Source organism: Malus domestica, chromosome 17 (genome assembly GCF_042453785.1).
Source record: "Malus domestica chromosome 17, GDT2T_hap1".
Taxonomy (NCBI): domain Eukaryota; kingdom Viridiplantae; phylum Streptophyta; class Magnoliopsida; order Rosales; family Rosaceae; genus Malus; species Malus domestica.
Window position 1 is genome coordinate 32,784,792 of NC_091677.1, and position 19,309 is coordinate 32,804,100.

The window sequence follows — 19,309 nt, forward strand, 5'->3', positions numbered from 1 at the left end:
TAAAATCTAGAAAATCTTCAAATAAAGAATCAAAGAATATAAATTTAAATTTACAACTCAATCAGATTAGAGTTCATCTTAGATTCAAAATTACTTCTCTTCGTGACGTTGTCGGAGATATCGATACCTCGATGAAGAGCAGGATTTCGAGATTTGGTAGGGTCGGCTAGCGATGGTCGTTTTCTCGTCGACGGTGCCTGTGGAGGATGGGGGATGGACGGAAGGGGGAAGGAAGGTGAGGATGGATGTGCGAACTCCTTCTCAGCGTCAAAATCTCAGAAATTCCATGATTCGATCCGCAATGAACGGCGGCAAACAGCGTGAAATCTAGGTGGGTCTAGTTCTTGTCATCGAGAACAGTGGAACGATGGTGGTGGCGACGATGCTTGTCGCCGGAGTTCGCCGTAAAGTCACCTGGGAAGCTCGACCAGGAAACGAGTCGGGGCAGACAGAAGGGAAAAGAGGTCATATTGGGGGAGACGGGAAGCGTGAGGCCTGTGAGGGTGATGAGTTGGTAGGGTGGGTCCACAATTTTTTATAAAAATATTTAAAATGTTTTTTTTTAACATTTAATTAATTTTTTAATTTAGTTTGGCTAGGGAGTGGGTTCTACGTCAACATTTAACAGAAAAATCGACGGAAATCTGACATTGCAACAAATTCATAAGATGAGGTATACATTGTAATTTTTAAAACATAAGATATGAGATTGTGATACGATCCATAATTGAGATAATTTTGTGTAATTTACTCTACTTTTATAAAGCTTAATGACATGGAAAAAGAGAAGGGATTGGGTAAGGAGGGATTGGCATATACGAAAGTGCAATGAAGGTTTTCAAAGGTGGGGGTGTGTTGGATAATTAAGAGGTAAGTTCTAGGAAGAGAAAGAGAAGGTTCAGTTCAGAGCGATGGTCAGCAAAAGCAGGCTTAAATAATTACATCGACTACGTACTGCTTCCATAGATTCCCTATATATATATGATATATATCTACTCGGCTAGATTCCCACACAAAAGATGGGAAACAATAATGCTAAACATACAAAAATAACAAGCCATCCTCTCCCTCCGACGCCCATGGCCACCAACCAAACAGCTGATCATCCAGCAGCTGCATGGTCAGAGCTTCTAGGCTCAAACAACTGGGATGGCCTCTTGGACCCTCTAGACCTCAATCTCCGAACCCACATCCTCCGCTGCGGCAACTTCTGCCAGGCCACCTACGACGCCTTCAACAACGACCAAAACTCCAAGTACTGCGGATCCAGCCGCTATGGCAAACACTCCTTCTTCGACAAGGTCATGCTCCAAGACGCCGCCAACTACCAAGTCTCTTGCTTCCTCTACGCCACCGCCCAAGTCAGCGTCCCCGAAGCCTTGCTTCTCCACTCCCAGTCCCGTGAGTCGTGGGATCGCGAGTCTAACTGGATCGGCTACATCGCTGTCACCACCGATGAAGTCAGCAAAGCCATCGGTCGGCGTGAAATCTACGTCGCATGGCGCGGCACGATTAGAAACTACGAGTGGATTAATGGGATGGGAGCTGAGCTGGAGTCCGTGGAGAATATCTTAGGTTCTTCTCATGCCAATGGCCATCAAAATCACCATGACAAGGATGACGATGAAGATGAAGAAGAAGTGCCGAAAGCCATGAGGGGTTGGCTTACAATGTACATTTCCAACGACCCGAAATCCCCGTTTACAAAAACAAGCGCCAGAGTTCAACTTGTGACAAAAATCAACGAGCTGAGGAACAAGTACAAGGACGAGAAGCTGAGCATAACCATGACAGGACACAGTCTCGGTGCGAGTTTATCGGTTTTGAGCGCTTTCGATTTGGCCGAAAATGGGGTATCCGATATCCCAATTGCGGTTTTTGTATTTGGTTGTCCACATATCGGAAACAAGGCACTGAAAAGGCGGATTGAGAGGCACCCGAATCTGAAGATACTGCATATTAAGAACACCATCGATGTTATTCCGCACTATCCGGTTCATGTAATGGGGTACCGGAAGGTCGGGACGGAGCTTTTGATTGATACGAGGAAGTCGCCATTCTTGAAGGAGTCGAAGAATCCGTTCGACTGGCATAACTTGGAAGGGATGCTGCATGTGGTGGCCGGGTGGAACGGGGAGGAAGGGGATTTTGAGCTAAGGGTGAAGAGGAGCGTGGCGTTGGTGAACAAGTCTAGTGATTTTCTCAAGGAGGAGTGTCATGTGCCGGCGGTGTGGTGGGTGGAGAAGAACAGAGGGATGGTGCTTGATGAGAGCGGCGGGGAGTGGGTGTTGCCTTCGCCGTCTGATGAGGATCTACCGGTCCCTGAGTTTTGACAGGTAATGGTGGCGGTGGGACAAAGCGGAAGTGGTGGGTTCCGCCTTCATAGGTTCAAGTCAATGGCTGATATGCAGTACTATAATGTTGTTTGTCCTGTTTTAAGTTGTCTGTAACTGAGTAGGTCTCTTTTGTTTAATGTGTGTCATTTTCACGGGGTGTTTCATATATTTTTAGATAGGTGATTGGATAAATTAAACGAAAAAACGACAAGATTTAAGAGAGTATGTGAGAGAATAAAAAGTGTGTGTTATGAAATTTGAGATTAAATTAATGGATTTACCTAATCCATACATTAGAGAGAGATCAAACCAATGCTTATTATTATTAATTGACTGCTTGCTTTTGGGGGTGATCAGTCTTTATTTATATATACGAATTGATTGATTAAGACATTATGACTTCGTTTGATAGGAAGGACTAACCTAGATAGGATTATTTATGACATTTAAGGTATTTTGAAGGAAAAAATGAACAAATTTTTTTATATTTTGTCTAAGTTGAAGGTTACTTATGAAAAAAAAATCTTTAGTAGTTCCTGCAAAAATAGTAGGATTAACAATGGATCTCTTCTTTATGAGGAACCTTCAACTTGGATAAATTAGGGAGTTGGCATCTATTTTTGCCTTTAAAATGTTTTTAATATATTGAAGAATCCTATCCAAACTAATCATCACTGTCAAAAGAAGTCCCAAGTGTAGATTGTGTAGTACTGCAACATTATCGAACGTGAGTTTTGGCGAGAGGCTGTGGTGTATCGTGATCGCTTGGTTGGGAAGGTTTACAATGGCAAACTTATGGATCTCGATGAGCTAGGCTAGATCGTTTTTATCAGATTTTGGGACATCACCAACAAAGATATTGCATTTAGCTACTGAAATAACATGGCATGACTTTCATGTTGAATCTCACATCGGCCTTACTAAAAGATAAGTAAGAGTTTAAATATCTTAACTTCACTCTAACTAACACAGAGATCTTTTGATATAAAACTTCACACCTAACGGATTGTGCATGTGATAATTACCAAGTTGGAGACAAAATCGGTGTTGTTGAAAGTAAGCCTTTGGCCAATCTCTCTGATAATTCTACACGGTATCAAAGTCACAGAGTGGGCCCGTACTGTATAGCCACGTGATGGGTGGGCTCCCTTGGCCCCACACGATTATGGTGGGTCCCTTGGCCCCGCGTGCAGGTTGAGTCCTCTTATCTCCACATGGTTGCCGATGTATGGATCTTCCATATGTAACCCACTAATTGGGTCCCACATGAAGGGACGTGTTGAACCCCACATCAATTATACTAAAAGATAATTAATAGTTAGTTTAAATATCTTAACTCCACTCTAACTAACATCGAGACATTTTGTGATAAAATCTCACACCATAAAATTTCATATTTGACAGATTGTGCGGGTGGTAATTATCAAGTTGGGGACAATATTGGTGTTATTACATTCCATTGCCCCAATAAGCATTGAGTTCTGCACATTGCCGAGCGAGTACCAAATGCGATGAGGCGGATTAGGGACAGCAACACCCGCTATGATAACAGTATCAACATGTAGATAGGTGAAATTGTTTGCAAACTCGTCATTTGAGGAAATATTCTTAGAAAACACAAAAGGTACGTCCTACACCAAACACACGACCTTTGAAATATAACACTACATAATGAGGTGCAGCTTATTGGTTCAAACTTTAACTACAGATTGCAGTGCAACAGATCAGTTCAAACTTAAGCTCATATCGCACGCTCAGCTTCATTTTCTTTCCAGGCTTCCTTACTTCTTTCGACACAGCTTCGCTCCAAGTGCTCTCTCCAACTTGGTAATCACCTGCTGATTTGGAATCGCCTTCCCAGATTCATGCTCTTGGATCACTTGAGGCTTCTCATTGATGATCTGCAAATAACCCCGTGATCATCATCAGTAATTGTGTACACGTGCGTGTGTGAGAGAGACAGAGATAATGAAATATTAATATTGGAGTTGTTGTACTAACAGTAATATAAAACACCAAGATAAATGGTTGGTGGAAGAGGCCACGGGTAGATGCCTTAGTTGGGATATATGAGAGAGAGCGCAAAAATGTGTGTGCAAGCATAGCTTGTCACCACAGTGTGCAAGTCAAGAGCTTGTCACCAGAAACTGTGGAGTTAGAAACAAACCTAGACTCTAAACACAGAGCCGGCCTATATGAGTTCCAAGAAACACCAACAATCATGAAATGAAGGAAAACAAATTTGGACTCCAATGGAGCCGACTTCTGAGTTTCGAAGTTTATATTTTTCTTCTTCTCTTCCTTGTCAAAATTCCAACAAGAGATAGATAGATACTTGAGCAAGTTGAGCCTGGGTACGCTTCTTACCAGTTCGAGCTTGCATGATAGCTTTCTTCAGCTCACTTGGCACACGTTCATCTATTTCAAAATCAGATGACACTAAAGCACGAAACCAAATAGTAGACAAGAGAAAAACCATCCAGGCAAACAACAAATAAATAACTTTGCTGGATTGCTTCAATATATTTCAGCTGGAAAAGAACCAGAACATAGATTCAAAGAATATATATTAAACCAGATTGAGGAGCCCATGCTGGCTCTAATTGTGGAGGGGAGAGTACGCAAGGACAAGCACACATACATTAATATAATTGTAATTATAACTCTATAACTAAAATAGAGAGATGTAAAAGGACTACAAACTTTTCCATTGGCACCAAAACAAGCCATAGCATATGTCTAAACCACACGTTATGTTGAGCGAGGTCAAGAGTAAGGAAAACTTCAGAGAAAGCAAACATACAACGAAGAGAATCTTAGAATACCACTAGTGCATATGAGAGAACAACAACAAAGTCTTATCCTGCTAAGTGTTGGCTACTAGAGAGGACAACCGATGCCAAAAAATATCATAGCTACATATATAACAACAACCAAAAATGATCTGTGAAGCAAAGGACTTTATTGTTTTAGCCTCTATGTTTGTCTATAGCCAGTTAGGTCCAATGAACTACTGAAAAGCATCCTGGCACCAAGTCAAACCATGAACTCTCCTCCTCCCATCCGCATTCCTCGATGTAACGGTCATGTCAAGATAGCAACAGTATTGGGGAAGAAAGAGGAGAGAAAGACGATGGACCCTGGGGGGGTTCAACTCCAAAGTTCGATTTCAAATTGAAATGAAGAGGATTCAAGGAGCAGTACATACACACATTATATGTATGAAGAAACGAACCATGCAACCAACTTGGCAAAAGAAACAATAGGCCAGATGCCACACTCTAGTGTTCCTGCAACTGCAGGGTCTTCGGAATATAAACGGTATACAGCCTCAAACCCACTTGTAAAGGGGTTGTTTCCCATTTCAAACCCGTGACCTCAGAGTTCAATGGAGCAAACCATACAAATGCGCTGAAAGAATTTTTACCACCTACAAAAGTAGGGATAAAAATATTTAAAAATACTTGCAAAGGTGCAAGGTTATCGTAGTATAGTTGGCTCTAGCAAGGTCTTTCTCCATAGGGATTGAATGAATAATTTATGTTAAAACCAAATCTTAATTAATTATTTGAAAACAAAGTTTGAAAAAAGGTGATTTTATGACCTAAAATATTAAAAACGAATTTAATTAAAAACAATTAAATAAATTGAGAAAGTAAAGAAAACAAAAGAAAATAGTTTTGAAAATAAATTTGAGCACTAGGGTTCCACCATCACCTTAAAAATCATACGTAGTTCTTCCAATTACTTATGACTTACCCATTCAATGCATATTTTGAAGGTTAGGTTTTCCTAAAGCATGTCATACTTGAAACCTCCAACATAAAACATATATTTAACATACAACCCATCTGTAGCGTCTAGATCGAATGTGAACATGCAAAACTCATTAAGTTTTGTGAAAACTTTTTAAAAAACCATGTAACCCTTATGACGTGTCGTCGATCCTAAAAACTTACACATATTAGCCACAAGAAGCCTTCGTCAATTTCAGGGACAATCCCCCTCCAAAATTGCATCAAATTACTTTTCTAAATATCCTAATGGTGGCCAATCATCAAGACAAGTAGATAGTTTTAAACACGGTGATTAATAATTCAAAACTGCATGCATAATATCATAAATAAATTGAAAAGAAACTACATATTCTTGCTAAGGCTTATGACCTAACCCTAACAAACGAAATTAGTTACTAACAATCATAAAACAAAATATCATTAAGAACATAGATAGAAAACACCTTGAAAATAAATTTGAATCGTCAAAAGCTCTCTAATCAGAATTCTCCAAAGTAATGCGTTCTTCTTTTCTCTTACCCTAATGGCTAAATAGCCTTATTTATATACTACAAAATAAAACCCTAACTAGAAAAGGTCTTCTAAAAACTAGGAAACATAATAGAATAAGATAACTAGGAAATAAAAGGTTTCCTATTTAAACTAAAATTCAGACTGCAGATAAAATCCATCTTTTGACCAACCAAATCAACTCCGATTTGGTCCCAAAATATCTCTTTTTAAATCTTGAGACATCCCTAACAAATCCTCAGAAGGAATCTTCCTCAAAATATGCCATCTTGACCTTCAAAGTACTCAAAACGTCAAGAAACGTCAATTCGAAAAATCTGCACTTTGGGCCTTTATTTAATCACCATGGTCAAACGGCATGGTAGAAACGTGGACAACACAACTCATGTAAGGTCCCTCCTCTCATTAATTCATTATCAACACACCCTCTCACATAGGACGAATTTTCAAGTCTGCGTGGACAACACAACTCAGGTGACATGAAGCGTGTGTGAGCGTTGGACAATGTGGGACAACCTACTCTGGCACCCTGAAGAAAGTTGAGGTTCTACTATAAAACTAATTGGCAATATAGGGAGTAGCACAACCTCTTATAAACCCTTGCAAAGTTTCTCCTCTCATTAATGTGAAACTCTTTTACCTTCATATCCTCACACACAGTAACTATTAGAATTACAACTTCGAAAATTATAAAATGGAGTAAGCAACCACCCCATAAAATAAACTTTTATACCCGATCCTATGGCACACCAAGTTGGAAAGAAACTAAAAGTCTAATACCATATTGTTGTTCCTAAAAACTACCAAGCCTACGTAGTGCGCAAACCGAGTAACTAATGAGCTAACTACGTCCTTCAATTGTGTGCGGGGCGTGCCAACTCGTCAACCGAGCTCGGCCGGGAAGTAGAATGCGTTGCGTGGCGTTGGGCGTGCTGCTGACCTTTTAATCTTATGACTGTGGCCGAGGAAGGAACACATCTCGGCCTTCAGGTTCTAGAGCCTAAAGGCAAGGTTGCTAGTTTTATGAAGTTCACAAATCGTCGGCGTCAGATTTGATCATAGTGATTATATTCGTAAAAGTATAAGCACGCCGAATCGACACCAAACTATATGGGCACAAGCACTCAAAGAAAATGTGCATCTTAATCATTAACGTATTTCAGCCGTCAGAATGCCGAACTCTAAATCCCACTTGTGAGTATCCAATCATAAAACAACTCGGTGTTCTATGCTCCGAGCCCAGTAATGTGTAACACCTCACCTCGCCTAAAAGGCTAATGAGATGACCTCTGCCAATAAGGATTCAAAATCCTTCTCGACCGAGACTTGGATAGATAATCAGTCGGCCTTGACGTAGTGCTGTTTATCCAAATTGAAGGTGCTTCGCGATAGATTGATTCTACGGCAACAATGTCGTTTATCCAAACTGAAGGTGTTCGCCGATTGCCTTCACATTGCTGTTTATCCAAACTGAAGATGTGTTGGCGAAAAAGAAAATAAAAATCTCAAGATTGTTGAGAGGTTTCACATAGAGCAAGAGTTTGCACAAGGCAGTTTGTCTGCTAAGTTGGAGAGGCTTAGAATGATGCACCCCTTTCTTATTTATAGCAGCCAATCTCATCATGGCCGAACCAGGACTATACTCGGATTAGGATTCTTTATCCTAATCTAACCAAGTCTCGGCCAATCTTACCTCCACTAGGACCCTAAACCAAGCTCTTTATCCGGCCACATTCACTTCTCAAATCCCGGCATCCTCATTCCAATAATACTCCTTATCATACTAGAACTTGGCCCATTCACTCTTATCTAGATCAATCCTTCTTGCAATAGGACTCGACCAACCTGACTAGGTAGCCCATAGTACTCTTGGAAAAACTTTGGACCGAACATAAACCTTCGCTTGGCCCAATAATATTATTTTGGGCCCAAACACATACACATCGACAACCGAAATGCCATTAGAAAAGGAAGAACATTAAGATTATCGAGCCCGACAATGACTACGAGAACCAATGCACATGGTGAGAATCATTCGCACAAACAAATTAGAAAAGGGTAACGTTAGAGAGACTAAATTTAAAGATAAAATTTGCAAATTAAATGATGCGTCACCAATATAAATGAGCACGTTTATTAACGTTTTAGTAATAAATCAATCATTAACTTTTGTGTCCTTTAATTTTCAAAATTTTGTCTACAAATTTAGTTTCCCTAACATTAATCATTAGATAAACCCCATTAGCTACAAGCTAATATAAATCAAACAAGATAATTGAGCTGGAACAGTGAACCAACAGCTACCCGAATGGAAAAAATTTGCTACCACCTTATTTTTGTCTGTCCATTACTTAGATTTCAAAATTTCAACTTATAAAAACCTCACTTAAGGCCGTTCAAGAATTGGCATGCAGCATCCAACCATATTTAATTGTGACGTTAAAGTCATTTTCTTGACTAACAAGGGTCTTCTTCCCACTTGCAAAAGCCACGGGTAGGTTATCCCAAATCCAACATTTGGTTCATCAAAACTTCCTTTCCAATGGGCTTGACTAGTAGGAAGGGTCGACGAAGGTGAATTGCAGCCCTCCTGAGGGAGGTGACTTTTGACTTATATTACAACTTGTACTTACTTTAGTTTTTAATTACCAGTTGGTACCTTAGACTCAGTAAAAATAATAATTTCTAAGTAGTATTGTCTAGGTACGTACATTTGCTGCTCTCATGGATTCTTGATATATGATATAATACCACTCGATCGGCTAGATTTCCACACATGAAAGATGGGCAACAATAATGCTAAACATACAAAAACCACAAGCCATACTCTCCCTACGACGTCCATGGCCACTTACCAAACAGCTGATCATCCAGCAGCTGCTGCATGGTCAGAGCTTCTAGGCTCAAACAACTGGGATTGCCTCTTGGACCCTCTAGACCTCAATCTCCGAACCCTCATCCTCCGCTGCGGCAACTTCTGCCAGGCCACCTACGACGCCTTCAACAACGACCAAAACTCCAAGTACTGCGGATCCAGCCGCTATGGCAAACACTCCTTCTTCGACAAGGTCATGCTCCAAGACGCCGCCAACTACCAAGTCTCTTGCTTCCTCTACGCCACCGCCCAAGTCAGCGTCCCCGAAGCCTTGCTTCTCAAATCCAAGTCCCGCGAGTCGTGGGATCGGGAGTCTAACTGGATCGGCTACATCGCCGTCACCACCGATGAAGTCAGCAAAGTCATCGGTCGACGTGAAATCTACGTCGCATGGCGCGGCACGATTAGAAACTACGAGTGGATTAATGTGATGGGAGCTGAGCTAGAGTCCGCGGAGATCATTTTAGGTTCTTCTCATGCCAGCCTAGCGAATGGTCATCAAAATCACGATGACAAGGATGACGATGAAGATGACGAAAAAGTGCCGAAAGTCATGAGGGGTTGGCTTACAATGTACATTTCCAACGACCCGAAGTCCCCGTTTACGAAAACAAGCGCCAGAGTCCAACTTGTGACAAAAATAAACGAGCTGAGGAACAAGTACAAGGACGAGAAGCTGAGCATAACCATGACAGGACACAGTCTCGGTGCGAGTTTGTCGGTTTTGAGCGCTTTCGATTTGGCCGAAAATGGGGTATCCGATATCCCAATTGCGGTTTTTGTATTTGGTTGTCCACATATCGGAAACAAGGCACTGAAAAGACGGATTGAGACGCACCCGAATCTGAAGATACTGCATATTAAGAACACCATTGATGTCATTCCGCACTATCCGGTCCATGTAATGGGGTACCGGAAGGTCGGGACGGAGCTTTTGATTGATACGAGGAAGTCACCGTTCTTGAAGGAGTCGAAGAATCCGAGCGACTGGCATAACTTGGAGGGGATTCTGCATGTGGTGGCGGGGTGGAACGGGGAGGAAGGGGAGTTTGATCTGAGGGTGAAGAGGAGCGTGGCGTTGGTGAACAAGTCTTGTGATTTTCTCAAGGAGGAGTGTCATGTGCCGGCGGTGTGGTGGGTGGAGAAGAACAGAGGCATGGTGCTTGATAAGAGCAGCGGAGAGTGGGTGTTGTCTCCGCCGTCTGATGAGGATCTACCGGCCCCTGAGTTTTGACAGGTAGTGGTGGTGGTGGTGGTTGATGGCGGCGGGACAAAGAAGAAGTGGTGGGTTCCGCCTTCATAGGGTCAAGTCAATGGTTCCATATCCAGTACTGTAATGTTATTTGTCTTGTTTAAGTTGTTTGTGCAGGTCTCTTTTGTTTAATGTTGGTCATTTTCATGGTGTTTCATACAGTGAGCTAATTTTTACACTATTTTAAGTTTTTCACATCTATTTAAAAATTCAGTTATCAGATTGAATAAATAAAACAAGAAAGAGACGCAAGAAATTAAAAAAAATTATATTTATCAGTGTTGTATGCACTTTTGAGTTTGGATTTAATGGATTTAATTAATCCATAGAAGAGAGAGGTAAAGCCAGTGGTTATTATTAATTGTGACTGCTTGTATCTGGCGGTTATCAGTCTTTACTCTTTATACATACGAATTGATTGATTAAGATATTAAGGCCTAGTCGAATAGGAATGACTAATTTGGATACAATTATTCACGACATTGAAGGCATTTTGAAGGAAGAAATGAAAGAAAATTTTCATATTTTGTCCAAATTAAAAGTTACTCAAAGAAAATATATCCTTACTAATCCCCAAAAAATAGAGATTTGAAAGTTACCCAAAATGCCTTTAATATAGTAGTTCTCTCTATCAAACGAGTTCTAAATATAGATAACGATCTTGAGTGTGAGTTAGCATTGAGTTGAACACATTTGGACCGCACATTGTTTGCAGACTCGTCATTTGAGGAATTATTTTTAGAAAACACAAGGTACTTTCTACACCAGAAACACGACCTTTGAAAGATTACAAAATGAGGTGCAGCGCATTAGCCCAAACTTCAACTACAGATTGCAGTGCAACAGATCAGTTCAAACTTAAATTCATATCGCTCGCTCGGCTTTCCTTTTCTTTCCAGGCTTCCTTACTTTTTTCCGCGCAGCTTCGCTCCAAGAGCTCTCTCCAACTTGGTAATCACCTGCTGATTTGGGATCGCCTTCCCAGATTCATACTCTTGGATCACTTGAGGCTTCTCATTGATGATCTGCAAATAACCCCGAGATCGTCACCAGTACATTGTGTACGTGTGTGTGTGTGTGTGTGTGTGTGTGAGTGAGAGAGAGAGAGAGAGTGTGTATATATAGATACCTGAGCAAGTTGAGCCTGGGTAAGCTTCTTATCAGTTCGAGCTTGCATGATCGCTTTTTTCAGCTCACTTGGCACCCGGTCATCTATTTCAAAATCAGATGATATTAAAGCACGAGACCAAATAATAGAAAGAGCAAAAACATCCAGGCAAACAACAAATAAATAATTTTGCAAGGTTGCTTCAATATATTTCAGCTGGAAAAGAACCGGAACATAAGATTCAAAGAATATATATTAAATCAGATTGAGGGGCCCAAGTGCTGGCTGGAATTGTGGAGGGAAGAGTATGCAAGGACAAGCACACATGTACGTTAATATAACTACATAGCATATGTCCAAACCACACATGTTAAGGTGGGCGAGGGCAAGAGTAAGGAAAACTTCAGAGAAAGCAAACATACAACGAAGAGAATCTTGGAAAACCACTAGTACATATGAGAAAAAGAAAAGAAAAAAATCTCAGCAAGACATACAACAATAAACACATGAACTAAATGTTGGCTACTAGAAAGGACAACCGATGTTGAAAAATCAGAGCAACATATACAGCAATAAGCAAAAGGGATCTGTGAAGCAAAGGACTTTATTGTTTTAGACTCTAAGTTTGGCTATAGCCCGTTAGCTCCAATGAACCACTGAAAAGCATCCGGGCACCCTGCCATGAACTCTCATCCTCCCATCCCCATTCCTCGATGCAACACTCATATCAAGATAGCAATATTATTGGAGGAAAAAAGGATAGAGAAGAGGGACCCTGGGGGGTTCAACTCCAAAGTCCGATTTCACATCAAAATAAAGAGGATTCAAGGAGCAGTACATAAACACATTATACATATGATGGAATGAACCATGCAACTAGCTTGGCAAAAGAAACAATAGGCCAGATGGCGCATCCTAGTGCTCCCACAATTGCAGGATCTTTGGAGTACAAACGGCATACAGCCACAACACACTTGTAAAGAGGTTGTTTCCCATTTCAAACCCATGACCTCAATTTGCAATGGAACAAACCATACAATTGCGCCAAGGTTCACCCTCTTAGAAGAAAAAACCGACTAATGTGTAAAAGGATCTATTTACTTCCTTAAGCCAACCCAAACAGTTTCACAACAGTTGCAAACTAAGAAACAATTATAACGATAGAAACTCACGAGCAAGGTTCTCTGTTTCCTCGTCAAGCTTCCTCGTGTTCAAAGTAGTGCTGCTGGAGGCAGCTTTATTTGTCCCAGCAGTAGCTGCAAAGATTAACAAAGTAGCTATTAGAATTGCAACTTCGAAATTATAAAATGCAATATCCAACCAACACAATAAAGTAACTTTATGATTCACCGAGCCGGAACAGTGAATCAGCAGCTGCCCCATATGCCAAAAATTTGCTACCTTGTTTTCTATGCTTTTACAAACAGGAACCATGCTCTATACGGCTATATATAACGGATAAGATACATAAAAGAATAGCAAATTAAAACTTCAACGAGTGCAAAAATCCAACCCAAAAATTAAAGGTAACGCATTCAAGTTTCAATTTTTAAAATTTGATTTTCCTTAATTTTAAACCCCTTTGAGATTTTGAAATCATTTATGTTGATAGATTTTGAAATCATTTCGAGGGTTCCAATTTATTTTCGCTTAATCAACAACAAAAAGAAATCAATACCAAAGAATAAAAGAGACGGAGAAGGGGAAAGCAAGGAACAAGGAAGGACGACACAAAACCTTTCTTGAGGGTTTCGATCTCAGCTCCGGAGCGGCGAGCGGCGTTGACTGCTTTCTCATCTTTCTTGGCGGCGGCGTTGGGTGCCTTCTTCCTGATGACGACGGGCTCCCAGTCCTGCGAGATGGGTCCTCCTGACATGGCGATCGGGTGAGGGAGGGGGGTGTTGGGGATTTCCGGGTTTTCTAGGGATGATGCTGGTTTGGTTGCTCTGGAGGCGTGCAAAATGGCTTTAGGCTGCACGCCAGGGTTGGGGTTGTATTTATCTCCATTGTCTAAAATATCAATAATATCTTTTTATCGAAATTTTCGTACTTTTTGACTACTAATATTTGTTTGGGCTACCAATATTTCCAATATCATTGATATTTTAGACCTTACTAAGTCACTCATGTATCTTACCATGCAATGTATAAAGTCTAAAATATTGTACTAATTCATTATATATAAATGATTATAGTATGTTTAAACTTCTTTCATTAATTACTACATATTTTCTACACTCACAATGTTTGTCAGCTCGTTATATAATCAACTTAAATCAATTATATCTATCATGCAATGCATTTCCTTCCAATTTTTTATGATAAACTAATAGATAATTGACTAAATAAACATCAAAGTTTCAATAAAAATTTCCAAGTTTTTCTTACAATTTCCATGGTTTTTATTCAATTTTTATCGATACCTATAATATCCCGATATTTCCATTGAAATTTTCGTGTTTTTGGACTATCGATATTTTCGATATCATTGATATTTGTTTATCTCTGAGCCTCTTTTGCCCTGTGGGTCAAAATTGTCGATGTCGGTTTGTAGCATTTTGTAATCGAAGCTGAAATATTCATCAATATCTCTTTTCTTTGTCTGCACGAAAAAATTCCACTACAGATAAGGTTCCACAAAAACTAAAAACCATTGGTGTAAATATCTATTGTATTAAGAGTTGCAGTTGTCATTTAGTATTACAGTATAATGATATTCTTTTTCATTTGTAAATGAGAGGTCTTAGATTCGATTCTCGCTAAAGACGAATTTAAACCACATTATTGCTAGTCAATTGCGAGACTAAACTCACCCCTTCACTTAACGTAGACAATATCGTTTGTTAAAAAAAAAAAAATTGCGGCTCCCAATAAACAAAAAAAATTGAAAGAGATTCCGGGTTAGATACTCTTATAGCTAGTGGGTCTATTTAACTATGATCACGGGCAATGTGAAATTCTTCGTAGCCTCTCCAACCCTGGAAGGAATGGATAACAATGACTTGCCACCAATTGTCCCTCTTTTTAGAAGGAAAAATAAATAAAAACATTGTGTATCAGAGTCTTGACCATGTGCCTTCCACATTGTGTAGGGTTTTGGCGAGGAGAGGCTATTGTGTATCGTGATCGATTGGTTGGAAGGGACGATGGCGAACTCGAACTCGAACTCGATGAGCTAGGCGAGAGATTTGGCTCGAACCAACACAGCTCAACTGTCCGGGCTGAATCGGATTTTGGGCAAGACACCACCAACAAAGATATTGCATTTAACCATTGAAAATTTCGAAACAGAGCTACTGAAATAGCAAGGCATGACTTCCTTGCCCCCTACAAGCATTGAGTTGACATTTGGACGGCACATTGCCGAGCGAGTACCAAATGTGATGAGGCGGATGAGGGGCAGCAATACCCAGTGCTATGGTAACGGTAGGAGCATGTAGATACTTGGCTGAAATTGTTTGCAAACTCGTCATTTGAAGAAATATTATTAGGAAATACAACGGTACTTTCTACATCAAACACACGACCTTTGAAAGATAACTACTTAATGAGGCGCAGCGCATTAATTCAAACTTTAACTACAGATCGCAGCGCGGCAGATCTGTTCAAACTTAAATTCATATCGCAGCTCGGCTTCTTTTTCTTTCCAGGCTCCCTTACTTCTTTCCACGCAGTTTCGCTCCAAGAGCTCTCTCCAACTTGGTAATCACCTGCTGATTTGGAATCGCCTTCCCAGATTCATACTCTTGGATCACTTGAGGCTTCTCATTGATGATCTGCAAATAACCCCGAGATTGTCATCAGTAATTGTGTACACATATGTGTGTGAGAGGGGGGGGAGAGAGAGAGAGGGAGAGATTGGGAGAGAGAGATGGATACTTGAGCAAGTTGAGCCTGGGTAAGCTTCTTATCAGTTCGAGCTTGCATGATAGCCTTCTTCAGCTCACTTGGCACACGTTCATCTATTTCAAAATCAGATGACATTAAAGCACGAAACCAAAGTAGACGAGAGTAAAAAACATCGAGGCAAACAACAAATAACTTTTCTGGATTGCTTCAATATATTTCAGCTGGAAAAGAATCAGACCAAATGTTCAAAGAATATATATTAAACCAGATTGAGGAGCCCAAGTTCTGGATGGAATTGTGGAGGGAAGAGTATGCAAGGGCAAGCACACATGTATGTTAATAGAACTATAAGTACACATTTATAATTAAAATAGAGATGTAAAGGTCTACAAACTTTTCTATTGCCACCAAAACAACTCATACCATATGTCTAAACCACACATGCTATGGTGAGGGCAAAAGTAACGGAAACTTCAGAGAAAGCAAACATACAACGAAGAGAATCTTGGAATACCACTAGTGCATATGAGAGAAACAAAAAAATAAATAAATAAATTACCACAGCAACATATACAACAATAAGCAAAAAGGTTCAGTGAAGCAAGGGACTTTAACTTTATTCGTTTAGTCTCTACGTTAGTCTATAGCCCGTTAGGTCCAATGAACCACTGAAAAGCATCCTGGCACCATGCCATGCCATGAACTCTTCTCCCACCCCCATTCCTCAATGCAGTGCTCATGTCAAGATAGCAATATTATTGGGAAGAAAGAGGAGATAAAGAAGGTCCCCAAAAGAAGGTCCCCAGGGCGTTCAACTCCAAAGTTCGAGTTCACATTGAAATAAAGATGATTCAAGGAGCAGTACATAAACACATTATATGTATGAAGAACTGAACCATGCAACCAACTTGGCAAAAGAAACACTAGGCAAGATGGCGCAGCCTAGTGCACCCACAATTGCAGGATCTTCGGAGTACAAACTTACACAGCCTCAAACCAACTTGTAAAGAGGTTGTTTCCCATTTCAAACCCGTGACCTCAGTTTGCAACGGAACAAACCATACAATTGCACCAAGGTTCATCTCTCAGAAGCAAACAAGAAGCTAATATGTAAGAGGATCTATTTACTTCCTTAAGCCAACCCAAACAGTTTCACAACAGTTGCAAACTAAGAAACAATTATAATGATGTCAAGAAGAGATTATTTAGCTCATTCAAGAAAGATATATCAATCCTAGAAACGAAAAACAAGAATTTTGTATATACATAGTACAAGAAAGAGAAAAACTCACGAGCAAGGTTCTCTGTTTCATCATCAAGCTTCCTCGTGTTCAAAGTAGTGCTGCTGGAGGCAGCTTTATTGGTCCCAGCAGTTGCTGCAAAGATTAACAACGCAACCATTTAGAGTTGCAACTTCGAAAGTTATAATATGCAGCATGAAAACCCACACAATAAACTAACTTTTATACCCAATCTTATGGCACACCAAGCTGGAAAGAAACTAAAAGTCCAACACTAAACAAATCGACAACGAAAATGCCATTACAAATGGAAGAACATTAAGATTATCGAGCCCGAAAATGATTACTAAAACCAATGCAAATGGTGCAAATCATTCGCACAAACACATGAGAAAAACCCCATTAGCTACAAGGTAATATAAATCAAACCAGACAATCGAGCCAGAACAACGAATCAGCAGCTTACCCAAATGGCAAAAATTTGCTACCTTGTTTTCTATGCTTTTCCAATCAAAAACAGCAAATTACAACTTTAACGAGTGCAAAAATCCAACCCAAAAATTACGAGTAAAGCATTCTACTTTCAAATTCTAAAATTTGATTTTCTCTAATTTTAACCCCTATGAGATTTTTGAAATCATTTCGTGGGTTCCATTTTGTTTTCCGCTTAACCAATAACAGAACAAAACAAATTGAAGACCAAAGAATGAAAGAGACAGAGAAGGGGAAAGTGAGGAAGAAGGAAGGACGATACAAAACCTTTCTTGAGGGTTTCGATCTCAGCTCCGGAGCGGCGAGCGGCGTTGACGGCTTTCTCATCCTTCTTGGCGGCGGCGTTGGGTGCCTTCTTCCGGATGACGACGGGCTCCCAGTCCTGCGTGATGGGTCCTCCTGACATGGCGATCGGCTAAGGGAGGGGTGTTGGGGATTTCTGGGTTTTCTAGGGAGGATGTTGGTTTTGGTTGCTAACTTGCTATTCTGAGGCGTCTAAAATGGCTAAGGCTGCACGCCTGGTTTCTATTTAGTATTTACCGCCTGGCGTCAAAATTGTCGGTGTCGGTTTTTAGCATTTCGTAAGATAAAATTCGACTGTAGAAACTTTTTTCTCCCGACCCTGCGTAAAGCGGGAACCTTATGCACTGGGTACGACCTTTTTTTAAATTTTTTTCTCCAAAAAAAAAAAAAAACAACTCAAAAATAGTGAAATAATAAAAAAAATTCTCATAATTAATTAAAATATTAAAGAAATAATATAAGAATTAAGATAATTTCACGTAACAAGAATTTTACTATTTCTTTTATTTCTTCACTTGCCTGTTATCAAAGCATGTTCCTAATTTAGAAAAAATAAAAACCCCCACGTTTTTTCTCTTTTGCCTTCTCTCTCACATTTTTCTCTAACTTCTCTCTTTCATATTATATATTTTTTTCTTTTCAAAACTTTTTATATTACACACAGAGTGCGTAGGCTCCATCTAGTATCAACAGTGAAAAGCAATTCTCTATTTTGCCGCATAGTATTATCGTCTATAGATATTTTTATTACAGGAATAATTAGGTTCGACTATCATAGATGACAAATTCTATACTACGAGAGTGTATTGAATAAATCCATGAAGTTTCATACATGCCATGTAAATTTTAGGTGAAATCATTAGAAATCTTAAAAGGAGAGGACTGATTTCCTATAAAAAAAAACTATAAAATTAAAATCCCTCCAAATCCATTAAAATTCTTCATTTTTTGAAATAATTTAAAATCAAATTCTAATTGAATAAGAGTTTTATCAACCACTTTAAATACAAAATGAATACACTTGATTTCTTTAGAACTTTACCTTTTAAAATATTAATTAAATAGTATTCATTTAAAATATTTTGTAAACTCTTTTAAGATTATTTAAAATTCTAATTGAATATACTCTTTTGTTTTCTTTAAATATTAGCAAAGGTCACACACTCCATGTGTGAGAAATATAATTTTTATTTTTATTTGTCTCCAATATTGTTTTTTTAATTTTTTTGGTAAGAGTTATGCAGGCATCAGGAAAAAAAAGTGTTTGGCAGTTATGGAGAGAGAAAGAGAGAAGGAGAGAGAGGGTGAGTTTACAGGGTAGTAATAAAATGACACGACTGGGTTCCACATGTAATAAGTTAAAAAATTTCTAAATTTCATCTTAAGAAACTTGTCTCCACATAGTAATAATTATCATTATTCTAAGGCTTTTTAGCCAAAATGGTCCCTGAGATTTGCATAACTTCTCACTTTGGTTCCTGAGATTTCAAATCAATAGAAGTGGTCCCTGAGATTGTCCATCATCCATCATTTTGGTCCTTCCGTT

General features: G+C 39.6%; 4 protein-coding genes and 1 long non-coding RNA gene across 5 annotated transcripts; 2 read left to right on the plus strand and 3 right to left on the minus strand.

The window, feature by feature from the left end:
- Positions 1–969: 969 nt before the first annotated feature.
- Positions 970–2,645, plus strand: LOC103417438 (phospholipase A1-IIdelta-like). The gene has a single exon (XM_070817333.1). The coding sequence runs from the start codon at positions 1,020–1,022 to the stop codon at positions 2,331–2,333; it is 1,314 nt and encodes a 437-aa protein (XP_070673434.1). The 5' UTR covers positions 970–1,019; the 3' UTR covers positions 2,334–2,645.
- Positions 2,646–4,205: 1,560 nt separating this feature from the next.
- LOC139193737 (uncharacterized) lies at positions 4,206–4,755 on the minus strand. Its single transcript, XR_011578191.1, has 2 exons — positions 4,672–4,755; positions 4,206–4,237 (listed from the first exon to the last, which is right to left on the minus strand). It is a non-coding gene; the product is annotated as an uncharacterized lncRNA (long non-coding RNA).
- A 4,279-nt stretch (positions 4,756–9,034) lies between these two features.
- On the plus strand, positions 9,035–10,960 carry LOC103426209 (phospholipase A1-IIdelta-like). The gene has a single exon (XM_008364303.4). The coding sequence runs from the start codon at positions 9,427–9,429 to the stop codon at positions 10,750–10,752; it is 1,326 nt and encodes a 441-aa protein (XP_008362525.2). The 5' UTR covers positions 9,035–9,426; the 3' UTR covers positions 10,753–10,960.
- A 515-nt stretch (positions 10,961–11,475) lies between these two features.
- Positions 11,476–13,882, minus strand: LOC103426208 (multiprotein-bridging factor 1a-like). The gene is made up of 4 exons (XM_008364302.4): positions 13,616–13,882; positions 13,051–13,134; positions 11,900–11,982; positions 11,476–11,795 (listed from the first exon to the last, which is right to left on the minus strand). The coding sequence occupies exons 1-4, from the start codon at positions 13,752–13,754 to the stop codon at positions 11,676–11,678; spliced, it is 426 nt and encodes a 141-aa protein (XP_008362524.1). The 5' UTR covers positions 13,755–13,882; the 3' UTR covers positions 11,476–11,675.
- A 1,440-nt stretch (positions 13,883–15,322) lies between these two features.
- Positions 15,323–18,023, minus strand: LOC103417441 (multiprotein-bridging factor 1a). The gene is made up of 4 exons (XM_029096979.2): positions 17,728–18,023; positions 17,020–17,103; positions 15,758–15,840; positions 15,323–15,654 (listed from the first exon to the last, which is right to left on the minus strand). The coding sequence occupies exons 1-4, from the start codon at positions 17,864–17,866 to the stop codon at positions 15,535–15,537; spliced, it is 426 nt and encodes a 141-aa protein (XP_028952812.1). The 5' UTR covers positions 17,867–18,023; the 3' UTR covers positions 15,323–15,534.
- Positions 18,024–19,309: the final 1,286 nt, after the last annotated feature.

Bases quoted from the DNA above. Each gene is read 5' to 3' on its own strand.
- LOC103417438 (XM_070817333.1), top strand. From the start codon at position 1,020: ATGGGAAACAATAATGCTAAACATACAAAAATAACAAGCCATCCTCTC.
- LOC103426209 (XM_008364303.4), top strand. From the start codon at position 9,427: ATGGGCAACAATAATGCTAAACATACAAAAACCACAAGCCATACTCTC.
- LOC103426208 (XM_008364302.4), bottom strand. From the start codon at position 13,754: ATGTCAGGAGGACCCATCTCGCAGGACTGGGAGCCCGTCGTCATCAGG. The intron at 11,983-13,050 runs GTGAGTTTCTAT...ATTTTGAAATAG, and splicing joins GGAAACAGAGAACCTTGCTC to ATGACCGGGTGCCAAGTGAG. The intron at 11,796-11,899 runs GTATCTATATAT...GGTTATTTGCAG, and splicing joins CCCAGGCTCAACTTGCTCAG to ATCATCAATGAGAAGCCTCA.
- LOC103417441 (XM_029096979.2), bottom strand. From the start codon at position 17,866: ATGTCAGGAGGACCCATCACGCAGGACTGGGAGCCCGTCGTCATCCGG. The intron at 17,104-17,727 runs GTTTTGTATCGT...TAATCTTTGCAG, and splicing joins GATCGAAACCCTCAAGAAAG to CAACTGCTGGGACCAATAAA. The intron at 15,655-15,757 runs GTATCCATCTCT...GGTTATTTGCAG, and splicing joins CCCAGGCTCAACTTGCTCAA to ATCATCAATGAGAAGCCTCA.